The 13,095-nt window shown below is 48.2% G+C and overlaps 1 protein-coding gene and 1 non-coding gene across 3 annotated transcripts in view; one reads left to right on the forward strand and one right to left on the reverse strand.

The window, feature by feature from the left end:
* Nucleotides 1–13,095, reverse strand: part of LOC126536905 (cell adhesion molecule Dscam1-like) — a 292,232-nt gene that overhangs the window by 217,275 nt on the left and 61,862 nt on the right. For both annotated transcript variants that reach the window (XM_055073599.2, XM_050183952.3), the window contains exon 2: nucleotides 9,143–9,463. In XM_055073599.2, the coding sequence (XP_054929574.1) occupies nucleotides 9,143–9,463 (321 nt within the window). The remainder of the gene's footprint in view (nucleotides 1–9,142; nucleotides 9,464–13,095) is intronic.
* Nucleotides 5,658–5,729, forward strand: TRNAT-CGU (transfer RNA threonine (anticodon CGU)). Its single transcript has one exon. It is a non-coding gene; the product is annotated as a tRNA-Thr (tRNA).

The following is a 13,095-nucleotide window of genomic DNA, read 5'->3' on the forward strand; positions in this document are numbered from 1 at the left end:
ACGAATTACTTCCACCGATTACGTCGCTCATTGTTCAGAAAGAAAGCGTGAACGCGGGAAAGCGTGGCTCGCGCGTAGCACATACTCTAGCGGCGGCGGCAGCGCGGGCGAAGTAGCGCATGCGCAGTGAGTGCGAAACCCACGCCAGCGCTTTGTCTCTATTTATGGTATCGATGGACGCGCTCGCCCCGAGCTGCCGCCGCCTTAGTAACGGCGTCATCGGGGATCGGGTGAGGGCGCACACTACTATGGCGCCATCTCGTAGCGAGTCGCCGCCGTGAAGCATGTCTCGTGCGGCATTCCACTTTCCTCCTCACCCTTTCGTCATACTCTCTTCCTCCTTCTTGAAATAAAACAGCGCGCGAAAACGAAGATGGGTAGAACAAGAGACACACAGCGCAAGTGCTTTGTCCAGTTGGTGTGCTGTGTTGTTTCGAGATGAAGCATTGCCAACTCCCCCAAGTTGCAATTTCTCCTCATCTGCTTTCCTCCTCATGCTTCCTCTGTACCTTCCTACTCCGCTTTGCTCCTCTCGCTGTCTTCGCTATCACTGTGTTTCTTCCTCCGCCAGCGCACTCTCTTTTTTTTTTTATTTCGGCGGGCTCGTTCGTTGTGCCGGTTACGCCGACGCCGATGACGGCGCTCAACGCAGAAACGAGCGCCTAAGACGTCCGCTCTACAAAAAACGGAAGATATTGATACGATCGTATCTGTTGCAGGCATACGTAGCGCTACAATTTGGTGTAGAAGTTTTGAGGAAAAGAAAGATTAAGGAGATGTACACAAATGCTAGAGTGAAAAGCATGTATAACATGCATGATAAACTCAAGCAGGCTAGATGACTCTTTGTCACTGAGCCGTTTCGAAGGGGATGCCAATAAATCATCATTTTTATTATCTTCATCGTCATTTTCAGTAGCAGCAGTATTCTTCGCAAACTCAGAAACACCTGCTCCTCGCTATAGCGCAAGTTCGTCAACAAAAATTTGAAACGGCGTATGATGCGCAAGAGCACGTATATCAGCAGTGCCATGTGCAAGAGAAAACTGAACTTGTCGCAAGCCTCTCAAGTACAAGTTTTATGCCAGGAGTCTTCTTGTTTTTTTCTCTTTTACGGCGCTCTTCGGCAGTACACGCGGTAGATTGTAGATTTCGCTTTGCTGTGGCAGGGCAATTGAACTGAGAATCTCAGTTCATTTCCATAGTTTCTCTACTGTCCGCTCTTTCGTCCATCGCTTGATGTCCAGTTCTCGCTCCGAACAAGAACGTTGAAATTTTTACGCTCCACCTAATAGCTTTTTTCACTTTAAGGCTTTATTGGAGAAATGTAAGTGTACGAAATAATTTTCTTTTTTTGCGCTGGTACCTTTGCATCAGTAAATCACGACCGAAATCCGTGCGAATCCCATGTCATTTACATAGTGGCGTTATTTTGCGTAAGCACGGCAATTTCCATTCAAAGTAAGTAGAGAGCAATTTATATTTAAGATTGCTGTTTAGATCAGAGTGTGCCGAAAAGAAAATAAACGAAGCTAAACCAGGATTTTTCCGATTGTATATACAGTATTACTCCCTACTTTCATTCGCATAGCACGCCCCCAAACGCTCCAATGCGTTGGTTGGGAAAGCAGCTTCCGCCTAAATAAAGGACTGTGCATGCATCACTTTCCATATCTTTCAGCCGGGAACGAAGGCTGGTGGGCAGGCAGTCCCTGTATCCCGAAGCATCAACGGGCGCGGCGTCTGATAAAGAATGCTAAGCTATTCTGCAGCAAAGCTAGACAAAGAACACACTCGCCGGTCAGAGCGGCGACATCCTGCAGCGCAGACTATTCCGGCATTAGGCGAGTCATCCGTTATAATGATAGCGTTTCAGGAGCGGCAGAAAAGCATGCGCGCACCGAATAGAAGAAAATTTACGAAATAAAAAGAGGCAGATTGGAACGAATTCGCAATGCAAGTATTCCAAGGCCGCGAGTGCATGCCGAGCACGTTGCTTGCGGGCTTTGCTAGCCTACTTTGCGTTTTCCTTTGGCTTTTTTTTTTTGGTCCATTTTTCACTGGGAGGCACGGCAAACACGTCCGGCTTTGGCATGCCTTGCAAATCCGTTTGTGTATATGCAAAGCGGAAATGCGGATTTGAGAACGCGAAGGACGCCTCTTTGATGTTGCCCTTGATCATATTTCTTCGCCTAACCTCGTTACGCTTCCAAACGCGGCCGCAGTTCAGGGCGGGGAGCAAAAAGGAATGACGCGTAAGAAAGAAAAAAAAAAAAAGAATTCACAATGCTAAGCAGTACGGGGAACAAAGCCTGCGCATTGGTCTCGCCGCTTTAGACAATGTCCCCGCGGTATTGCGTTCGAGCTGGCTGGAAACCGTACGCTGAATCGGGAGCTATAGGCATGCGTTGCTCCATCTAACTCCATCTATTCGCAATGTTTCGTCTGTGAAGTTTCTTCCGTTTGGAAAGTAATGACTTAAGCGGTACGACGCATTCAGCACTGAGCTTGGGATATTGCCGCGCAGTTATACGCGCCCCTCCGCGGTTGCTACAGTTCGTGCTTGTTTTGTCAGCCAACCGTTCAAGCGACGTTTATAAAATGATACGAAAGCTATTCAAGCTGACCTTGATCCTAATCAGGACGAGACGCTCGGGGTGATTGCGCTGCGCAGAGGGCGGTTCACTTTTTCTACGTTTATACCTTTAAAATGTGCAAGACCTTGGAATTTGTAGTTTCCTTAGTAGAGGGCTGTATCTCACTTCCGGCACACTTAATTTTCAGTTATATTTGAAAACAGAAGGCTTGTTTTGCGTTTTGCGAAATATTGTGAAGCTTGCAACTTAAATGGCAACCGCGTGCATGACTCCCACCTTCCTTTCAGTTAGGTTTTAAAATTTTACTAGATTCTACACTGTTACGTGACAAAACCACGGTCTGATAGTGAGGCACGACGTAGTGGGGGGTGTCCGAATTAGTTTTGACCACATGGGGTTCTCTAACGTGTACTCAATGTACAGTACACAAGCGTTTTTGCATTCCACCCTAATCGGAATGCAACTGCCTCGACCGAGAACTAACCCGCGACTTCTGTTGGAAAATTATGTGTCAACAAAGTCTAAGGTATATGACACTTCACAGACGGAAGGCTTGCGAAAAGCTGCGAATGGTTTCCGAATGGCCTTTATTGGTGAAGCGCAGCCTGTGCAGCTAGGCTTAGGCCACCACCGTAGCAATGCCGCTAAAGCTACTCAGCTAGACCGACGCTAGCTGTGCAGATAGAGTTGCCCTCTCACGGGGCGCTATTATTATTATTATTATTATTATTATTATTATTATTATTATTATTATTATTATTATTATTATTATTATTAGAGCGAAAGCTCTACTACGCCATGTCTCACAAGGTCATTCATCGCGTCGCAATGACCTTGAGCCGCTGGAGCACAAGCGTGGAGGGTGTGACGTCACGCCACGTCAGTCGCTGCGGAGAGGCGTTGCAGTTGTGCTCGCTCGGCGTCTTGCTGCTGCTCTACCACGTGACCAGGCGAGACTTTAAAGGCTGCTTCGTGTTCTGTGGCTCAGTCTCGCCATGGGCGGCACGCCGGCTGGGCCGTCTGTGCGTGCGCTTCAGCGCAAGCGACAGGCGGAATCCAATAATCCAGCAGATATAACTAGACAGCAGGCTGTGAAATCTCAATCAAAAGCAAAGTTGCTTGCTGAAACACCAGAGCAAAGGTAGGCCAGATTAGCACGTAATAGAGAAGCTTATTAAGCGCGGAAACGTGCCAAGACCGAAGCTACTGCAACCGCCGCCGTCGTTCAGCAACGCGAACAACAAGGAGAAGGAGACAAAGCCGTGGATACAAGCAACGGCACCCACAATGAACGTTTGACGAACCATACCCTTCGGCTAGCGGTAAGCTCCACTGCGAAGGGCCATATTTCACCGCGACTTTACAGACGACCCCTTCGGCAGCGTGTGTAAAGTGTGTGAAAGACTGTAGCCTAAGTTTAATGAAACACTGTGTGCATATTCTTTGGAAAGCCGAGTCAAACATACTTTTCGCTCGTGATAACTAGGTTTACAAAAGCTAAACCTCAGTCATTTTTTAAGCCTGTGTTATCGGCGCCTTGCTTGTCCGCGCAAGCTCTCGCCTGCGTTCTAATTGCGCCTCCGTAAGGCCAAATCAAAACGCGCCAAGCGTCTCAACGCGCTCGTTTGTCCGTGGGGAGTTCCCAACTCGAAGGAGCGCTCAGCGGCGTTCAATTGCACATTCATGCTTTGGTATTCACTACTCATAAAAAAGGTTTAGGTGTCCTAGGACTTTTTTTTGTCCATATTTATAGGTTCTTTCCGCACGACAGCCATTCCGTGCATATCGTCAGGCGTAACGAATGACAATGGTGTCAACGACCCTTTCTCTGACGCCTCCGTTCTCTGCGCTGTCCAGCTCAGACTCGACGGATCAGCTCAACCTGGTCAACCGAGCGAGAAAGGCAGCCAAGGCCGCTGGACTCCTGAACTGAGGGGACCACCCACAGCAGAGCTACCTACGCTCATGTGCACTTTTCTATAAAGTTTACTCTCTCTCTCTCCTTCTACCACAACTTTTGCGAGACCTCCACTGTGTCACGGATCGCGTGCTTCAGAAAGGCGTGATGGCTTCAGCCGAGGCAACACCAAAGCAGGCGTATAGGGTGAAGAGAAGAATGACGGATGCACGCAAGAGCGGACACACAATTACAGCGCGCCTCTAAGCACAGCTGCAGTTTCTCATATCGCGTGTTGGCCGATGTCACCGGTGCGGAAGAGTGGCGCCTTGCGTCTGATAGGGTGCCCAGGGTGATCGAGAGGCGAAGCAAGCGGGTCAGTACAACAACGGCGTTCTACACGGATCTGAGTATACTGGCGACAGTATAGATTTTTCGGCGAGGTCAATCAAAGCTGCTGTGACGGACAAAAGCCCTCTTTTGCTATTACGTTCAATTAAGTAACTTGGACATCAAATGTATCGCTTAACAATTTATTCTTCACAATTATTATAGCAGTAGGACACCTGATATTACATATGTATGCCCAATATTAGATCCGTACAGCGCCAATTCTTGATTACATGAGACGCACGTACCTGTTGCTCAGTTGAACAAGAAGAAAGGGGTTTAACCGAGGGGCCCGATTTATATTATTCGTATCACAGGAAGCCAACAAACAAAGACACCAAGGACAACACAGGGAAGATTACTTGTACCTAATGATTGAAATAAAGAAATCATAAACTAATGGAATTGCAAGTGGATGAAAAACAACTTGCCGCAAGTGGGGAATGACCCCACGTCTTCGCATTACGCATGTGATACTCTACCAATTGAACTACCGCGGCGCCGTATTCCCATACACTTTTTGGGGTATGTATGTTACTATTAGAACTAACCCTGAGAGCGTTAGCCAGTGCCACCACTCACAAACCTTGGCGGCGAATGTGGAACGTCCTTTCTGCCGCAGGCGTCACGAGTACGTGATCTTTTTAGGTGAAGGCAACTGGTAAATAAACCCACACGTGCTACCTGAAGACATCAATGTTGCTGGCTAACACTCCCAGGGTTAGTTCTAGTAGTAACACATGAATACCCCAGAAAGGGGATGGGAAGACGGCGCCGCGGTAGCTCAATTGGTAGAGCATCGCACGCGTAATGCGAAGACGTGGGATCGTTCCCCACCTGCGGCAAGTTATTTTTCCCTCCACTTTCAATTCCATTAATTTATAATTTCTTCCCATCTCGACGACCAACTCTGGGCGACCCAGCAGGCCTACGAAGCGGCGAAGAGGCAAGACCTCGACGTCCTATCGTGGGAGGCCTAGGCCCAGCCGACTGAACTGCTGGTGCTCATTAAATTTCACTCTCTCTCTCTCTCTTTATTTCAATTAATAAGTAGAAGTAATCTCCCCTGTGTTGTCCTTGGTGTCTTTATTTGTTGGCTTCTTGTGATCTGTTGCTCAGTTTGTTACTCATGGCACGTTATCGAGGAAAAGAAAAAAAAAAAACAAATTGCAAAGGAAGGTAGCGCCAATTAAACTGCAGAAAACAATCAATTGGAGAGCATATACTTGGAAATACCACGTATGCGAACACACCACAGATACCAGTTGCTATGCACATTCTGCCAAATACTTTAAATGTTTCACCAAACTAAACGAAATCTTTTTTAACTGATCTACGTAATAATGAAAACGTGTCAGAAAGGTTACATTTTAGCGTTTAATAGTATGCTTATATATCTTTCTTAGAAATTGTATTTTTGTTTTGATAATCGTGCGCATATCTGCCATTAAACCGAGTGCGAGCCTTGCCAAGCCCTTCTACGTTTTTGGTATCCAACCTACCACCAGCATTTTAGGCAGAAAACGTGATTATATTACTTTGTATAAATGAGCATTGTTGATGTGAAAGAAATATTTGGTTTGATTTGATCAATTTATGCTTATTAATCATGCTGCTCGGCTGAGCACTAGACTGTCGGGCCGGGCGGCGCCTGTGACCCTGTCACAACTGTACGGTACCGCGCTCCGCTAAGCAACCGGGGCAGTGGAACCGATATGCCTTTCCACTGACCCGCACGTCTGAGCATTATGAGCATGCTCAACCGCTTGGCGTCTGAGCGGAAAGGGGCTGCAACAAAAGTGGTCTGCTAAAACAGTAAAACTGTCTATTATGGAGCTCCGGCTTTGGTCTAACGTCCGCTATGGGCTGAAAAGGGTAGACTTCGGAGCCGCTGTACACGAAGCCGAAAGCTTCAGGTTACTTTCCGGCCGTGCATTTGTGTCCGCATTTCCTGCTATCACTCGCGAAGAAACCGGCTCTAAGCAGGGGCAGGAAGCTTTCATGTGTGCATTTTTTTTTCATTATTATTACTTTCTCTTTTCTGTATTCACGCTTTGCGTTATAAGCCACTCTGCGAGCTCTGCAAAAAACTCGCGGAGATGGTGCTCCCTGTTTCACAAGGGGCTTCGCTGCGCGGATCAAATAGATTATTCGCAGCGAATCCTCCGTGTTCGCCAATACTCATGAATTTTCCCGACGTGCTACTGTGTCTTTGCTTTATGCATTCTTAATTTGGCCGAGACGCGTTTGCACTCAGGACTTCGTATATACGATGCAGCTTTGCAGCACCTACAGAGACGACGGGTTCTGACCAAAGAGCGTGTACCTTCAGTCACCTATGTTCTTTTCCTCAACGGCGCAAGCGGCAAAATCCCATTAGTTTCTCTAAGCCCGCACGGGACGGCCTTGCCGGCAACCACTTCACGTAAGTGCGCTTAGAAGAATCAAGAGGCAACTTTGCTTTCGTTTGAGACAACTCATTCAGAAGTGATGTAATAGTCTTTGATGTCGGTTCTTGGAGCTGACACACGCAATATTAAAGAAAGAAAAAGCTTATTGCGGCCAGAGCGTGAAGGAAGGCTTAATGATCATTTGAACAGCCACGAAGATGCCGAGGCGGCTTAAGTCCGGCTTTGGGCCGGCATGAAAATCCGAGCTGTGTAAGCAACTTGCACTCTTCATGAGCCACGCTAAGCTCACTGAGAAGTGCCGAGACTGGGGCCTACTCACCGTACTGGCTTAGTGGCTATGACGTTTCACTGCTAAGCACGAGGTCGCGGGATCAAAAGAATTATGTTATGGGGTTTTACGTGCCAAAACCAAATTTCGACCAGCTGGAGTTCTTTAAATCGCGGGATCAAATCTCAGCCGCAGTGGCCGCATTTAGATGGGGTCAGAATGAAACAAAAGACCTTATTTCGTGCAATGGGCGCGCTTTAAAGAACCCCAGATGGTCAAAATTAATCCGGAGACGTGCCTAGGAATCATAGCGTCGTTTTGACACGTGGAATTCCAGTATAGAACTAGAAACTGGGACCTAAATTGAAAAGGTTTTCTTTCGCGAGAAGTGGTTGTTCTGTTTCATCCGCTTTCGCTAATATCATGTTAGTCATCATGGTTGAGTGTCGCCTATTTCCACATATCACTCTGGCATACCAGCTGCTTTGAGAATAAGGAGTCTTGCTGCAGGAACAAAGAATTCCTCGTTCAGTGCCGTAAAAGGCTTTGTTGGCTGTTTTTAAGATCGACTGGCTTGTATGATATCCTCTCAGTGCGTGCTACCTCCCTTGTGCGCGTGTGTGTTCAGTGAACCTTATAGTTCACTGTCCCACCTTTCTTTTCTCTTGTCTCTTTTCTCTAGTGTAGGGTTGCCAACCGCATGGTTTTCCGGTTAACCTTTCGATTTTCTCTCTTGATAATCTCTCCTTACTACTGGACTCGTTTCCAATTGAGCCCAACTGGGCTTGTATCAAAGGTCTTACTTTCTTGCACTCTGTACGGAAACACGGAGACAGGAAATCACTTACATATGGGTGGTGCGCAAGCTTAAAACTGCTTCTTAACCTGCGTATTAACGCTGCGTGGTTCCTTACTACGAGTGATCCAACACGGGGATCTTAACGAGCGCACCTTAACCTTACCTTACCATTCAAAATTTACTAGGGCAGCAGCCTCACTAGAAAGGTGCGGTTCAAAATGCCTTTAAGCTCTCTTAATTGATGACTTCGAGGAAAACTTGTTTGGTAAGTAGCACGTTAAAAAAAGCACCAAGGCTACTGGTCACTGAAGAAGTCAAAAGTTAATTCACGTTTAGTAACTAAAGTAAGTTCCTTGTTCACAGAACATTGTGGTTGAAAAGAAATCGCCTGATTCCTCATTAGTACGACTTCCGAATTAGGAGCCCGCATAGGTTTGTTGTTCGATAACCGTGCGGTTTTCTTGTCCACAGTGTACTATGAACAAGGAATTTGAATGGGTTCTGAAGCGCCCAAATAGTTTTTACTTGATCAGGGGCCAGAAGCCTTTGCGTGTGCTTCTTTATGATTTTTGTTTCCACTGAAGTGCTTTAAGGATGGCGCATTTTCTATTCTGTGGTCGCTAAAGCATCCTTTCGACAAGTAACTCGACAAATTGCTTTCTATCTCCTATTCTGCGCCACCTTAAACCTTTATCCTGACACTTTCTCTCGCAAAAATACACCAAGGGTGAGACAGAGGGCGCGTATAAAGGACAGGGATCCATCGCCGAGCCCACTCACCTGCCCTGACTTGGACGTCCCTGCTGACAATGGCACCGACGGGGTTCGAAGCAGCGCACCGGTACACGGTCGCGTGCACGTCCTGCCGGTAATCCTCGGCTCGGAACGGCGGCAGCACCAGCGATCCGTTCGGGCGCGCGTATCGCAGTCCTCGCACGTCCTCCATCGGCGTGCCGTCGGCCGACGTCCAGGTGACGCGGGGTTCGGGCGAGCCGGTCGCGGAGCACGCCACCGTGGCGCCCGTCGAATTGGAGAAGTCCACGCGCCGAGGAGGCTCGTGCACGAACACCGGGCCCCGACGCTCGTTTTGGTATGAGCCAACTGCGGGAGGAAAAGAAGGGAGACGGGGCGACACGTTAGGGACTTTGAGCGGGGCCACGTGCTACCGAAAGAAAGCATGCCGTTCGTTTTAGCACACACGGGTGCCGTGATACTGCTATCATTGGCGCGTGTACATTCGGAGACTGCGGTATATACGGCAAATGAACCGAGCAGCTGTCGCCTGGCTGGCGAGGTGATAATAGAGATAAGGAGTCACTCCTTATGAGCATAGCGCTGATTTCTTACCAGTGTGAGACACCACAGAGTCTTTAACCAAGTTCATATCGCACTCGCTATGCTCGCTGTAGGCAACGTTACCTCGGTCATCAGCTTTAGTGTTGAAATGCACATAATATAATGAGAGCTTAAGCCGATGAAAACAACGAGACGGTCCAAAGCATCGTGTTTCGTTTCGCTCTCGCCATCATCTGCTCGGACGTTGTGTTTCCGCAGTAAGAGAAAAAGGAAACGACGATTACAATGCTTCCTAATGTGAAATTTGGGTGCAGCTCTATATGCGTTTCCATTTCACGATATACTGACAGCCGCGGACAATCTGTCTCGTGCGGCACATTGCAAACGGAGCGAAGTGTGGTGCGACTGCCTCGCGAATCGAGAGATCATGAGAAGAAGCGCGTTGGTGACGCGACGACGCGATTCACAGCAGCCGCCGCAGACAGATGCTCATGCAGCGCTTTGTTTCCGTATGTGGCGTCGGTGGACGCGCTCGCCGCATGCCGCTCTGGCGGACGCGCTCTGGCGCCATCTCGTAGCGGTCGTCACCACAGAGCCCGTCTTGCGCGGCACTACGCATTCCTTCTCACGCTTTCTCCATACACTACTCCTCCGCTTTCCACCTCATGGTTCCGCGGCACTCTCCTCATCGCACTCTCTTCACTATGGCTGTCTTTCATCACCGCTATACTCTTCGAGTTCACTTTTTGATCCTTCACTGAGCTCGTTCACTGGGTTACGCCGAGGGACGATGCCGACGCGAAACGCAGGAACGGGTGCCTAAGAGCTGCGGTCTAAAAAAGACAGAATTTATCACAATATTTCTATTTCAATTTGTACGCAAACGAACATCAAAGCGCCAAGATAAACGGAAGCACATGCATGCGCATGATAACTATTCCTAATGTTGGACGCTTTTGTTTTTTCTTTGTGTGTTTGTGTATTTGGAAGGAAGTAGGGTGGCGAGGGTGGGGGCAGGAAAGGGGCCGAGGAGGGCATTATATTCTTCGACTTCGTTAGACTCGGCGTGACACAAGCTTACCCATCTTTAAGTGCAATTTTGCCTGACTTGGCTACATAAAGAAGTCGTCGTAAAGGCGTTGTGTTGCCACAGGCGGGCATTCTTTGCATCTAAACGCGCCTTCGTCTTGAGAGAACGCCGTAGCATGCCACTTCGACGCGGCTTTCGTGCCTGAAGATCGTGCATCCGAGGGCGTAGTCGTTCTTGAAGGCGAGCGCTCAGTAACGAGGCAAGAAACGGCAAACTTGGTTTTCTTCATTCGCTCGTAATCAAAAGTGGTGGTCGAGTAAACACAATTAGTTTTGCTCTCGCGTTCCGCATCCGAACAGGTTGTATAGCCTGAACACGTGCCATTTTTCATTTCTTTTTCCATTGCCTCTCAGCGTAACTGTTGCTGTGCGTTAATTAATAATTTCTGGGCAGGCAAATTATCGCCACGGGACTGAAGCGCTTTAGGCTTGCTTCAGCACCTCGTGAAAAACGGTGCTGAATACATTGCACGGAGAAAGAAAGCGACGAAGATTCAAGAAAGAGCAGACTGAAAAGTAAATAACGAAAACCAGTAAAAAGAAATCACTCCAGCCGCGGCCACGCTTGCGGCTGATCGGAGCCCTTTTGAGCCGCCGCGGACCCGTGATTACGGAGGAACCAAACCGCGCCCAAAATTTCGTGTTCGGCCCCAATTAGCGCGCCGCGAGCAACATTGAGGTGTTTCGTTTCTTTACTGCTCTTTTGCCTTTCCTACTTTGTTTTTCTTTTTGTTTTTGTTTTACAGCACGAGGTGTGCAGAAGGGCCTCACAACTGGCGAGGAGTGGCGTTTGAGCACGGCGATTCGTACACGCCGCCAATAGCGACACTGGTGCCGCCACTATGTGCACCCCGCCCTCCAATCGGCTCGTGGCGAGGGCTCACGTGTTTTGCGTGGCAGCAAGAACGGCCTATTGCTTCCCGCAGCTGCGCCGCTGTATTGCACGGTGTTCGCGCCGTGTCCGGATACCAGCTGTCGCTTGCCGTATATATAGTGCCGTGTATACGACAGCATGTATGGTCCCTTATTTTATACCGGGCTATAGCTTCGAGAGTGTGTGGATTGTCTGCATCACTTGCTCAGAAAGCGGTCTGCTGTAGCAAGGTGACTGAGAGCGAGCAGTTAGCGCCCTAAGTGAATTTTATAAGTGACAAGAAATGCAGATAAGCACTAGAGTGCAGCTATTACGTTCTTGGTTATCCGCTGCAGTTTAATGTTTCTTTTTTTTTTTAGAGGTGCCCTTGATCTGGACTTCGTTACAGCCTGTGGCGTTAACTTGTACGGTACATATTATGGTAGACTGCACTCCCTCGAAATACAAGTGACTGTTCGATATTATTAAACGACATTACTTGCTGTGCAAGCTCTGTATTGGGACCTATTATAGGCCAACCTGAACATTATGCGAACTCCGCGTTAGCGCTTTCGGAGGTATATTTATCTTTTATGTTGATATCGTATCTCTTTTACTGTGCGTATGTTTTAGCCGGCCTATTTTTGTTACGTACGGTCTCTGTCTGTTTTGCTCAATTGTTTGTCTTAGCCGATCAATTTGTTATATTTACTGTGTGCCTGAGAGAGAAAGAGTAGCGGGTATCACCCATGATTCCAACCTCTCCTGCACACATACTTAATTAAAAAGAAAAGGACGAAATACGGAAACGAGCGCCGTAACAGAAGATGCCTTTATATTTTAATACGACAGCATTATATGCCCCATTACGCGAAAATCCGTCGGCGTAGTCTACGTGGCCGAAAGATTCTTGCCAAAAATGGTCAACGGCGCAAACAGTAAAAACACATCACAAAATGCTCAGATTGACGTCAGGTTTCTCAGGGAGATTCCTGTAAACATAGTAAATTAATGGCTTTGAAAAGAAAATTCGGTAAACCTCGGCCTGGGTGGGAATCGAACCCGGCCCTCCCGGGTGCGAGACAAGCACCCTTCCCCGTCGCGACGCAACGGCGGCTCCGCGGTTATCGCTGACTAAAAAAAAAGGTGTGCCTAGTGCATGCGTCATTGTGCAAGTGACGGCGCAGCCAATAGGCGGGAGGTGGCGCCACGTCATGAGCGTATAAAATGAGAGCACAAAATAAAAAGCATTAATGTCCAATTGAACGGCACTGGGGGGCCCTTCGAGTAACGAAGTCCTGGCGGGCTAGCGACCGCGTTCTGACGCTTGGCGCGTTTTGATTAGGCTTTACTGAGGCGCAGTTAGAACGCATGCGAGAACTTGCGCGGGCAAGGAAGGCGAGAAAGAAAAGAGAAAAGAAAAAGACATTTCCCCAAAAAGAGTATAATGCTTTCGCATTTCCACACGTAATCAGTCTTAAGTGTCTCTGCCTAT

This window comes from Dermacentor andersoni, chromosome 4 (genome assembly GCF_023375885.2).
Source record: "Dermacentor andersoni chromosome 4, qqDerAnde1_hic_scaffold, whole genome shotgun sequence".
Taxonomy (NCBI): domain Eukaryota; kingdom Metazoa; phylum Arthropoda; class Arachnida; order Ixodida; family Ixodidae; genus Dermacentor; species Dermacentor andersoni.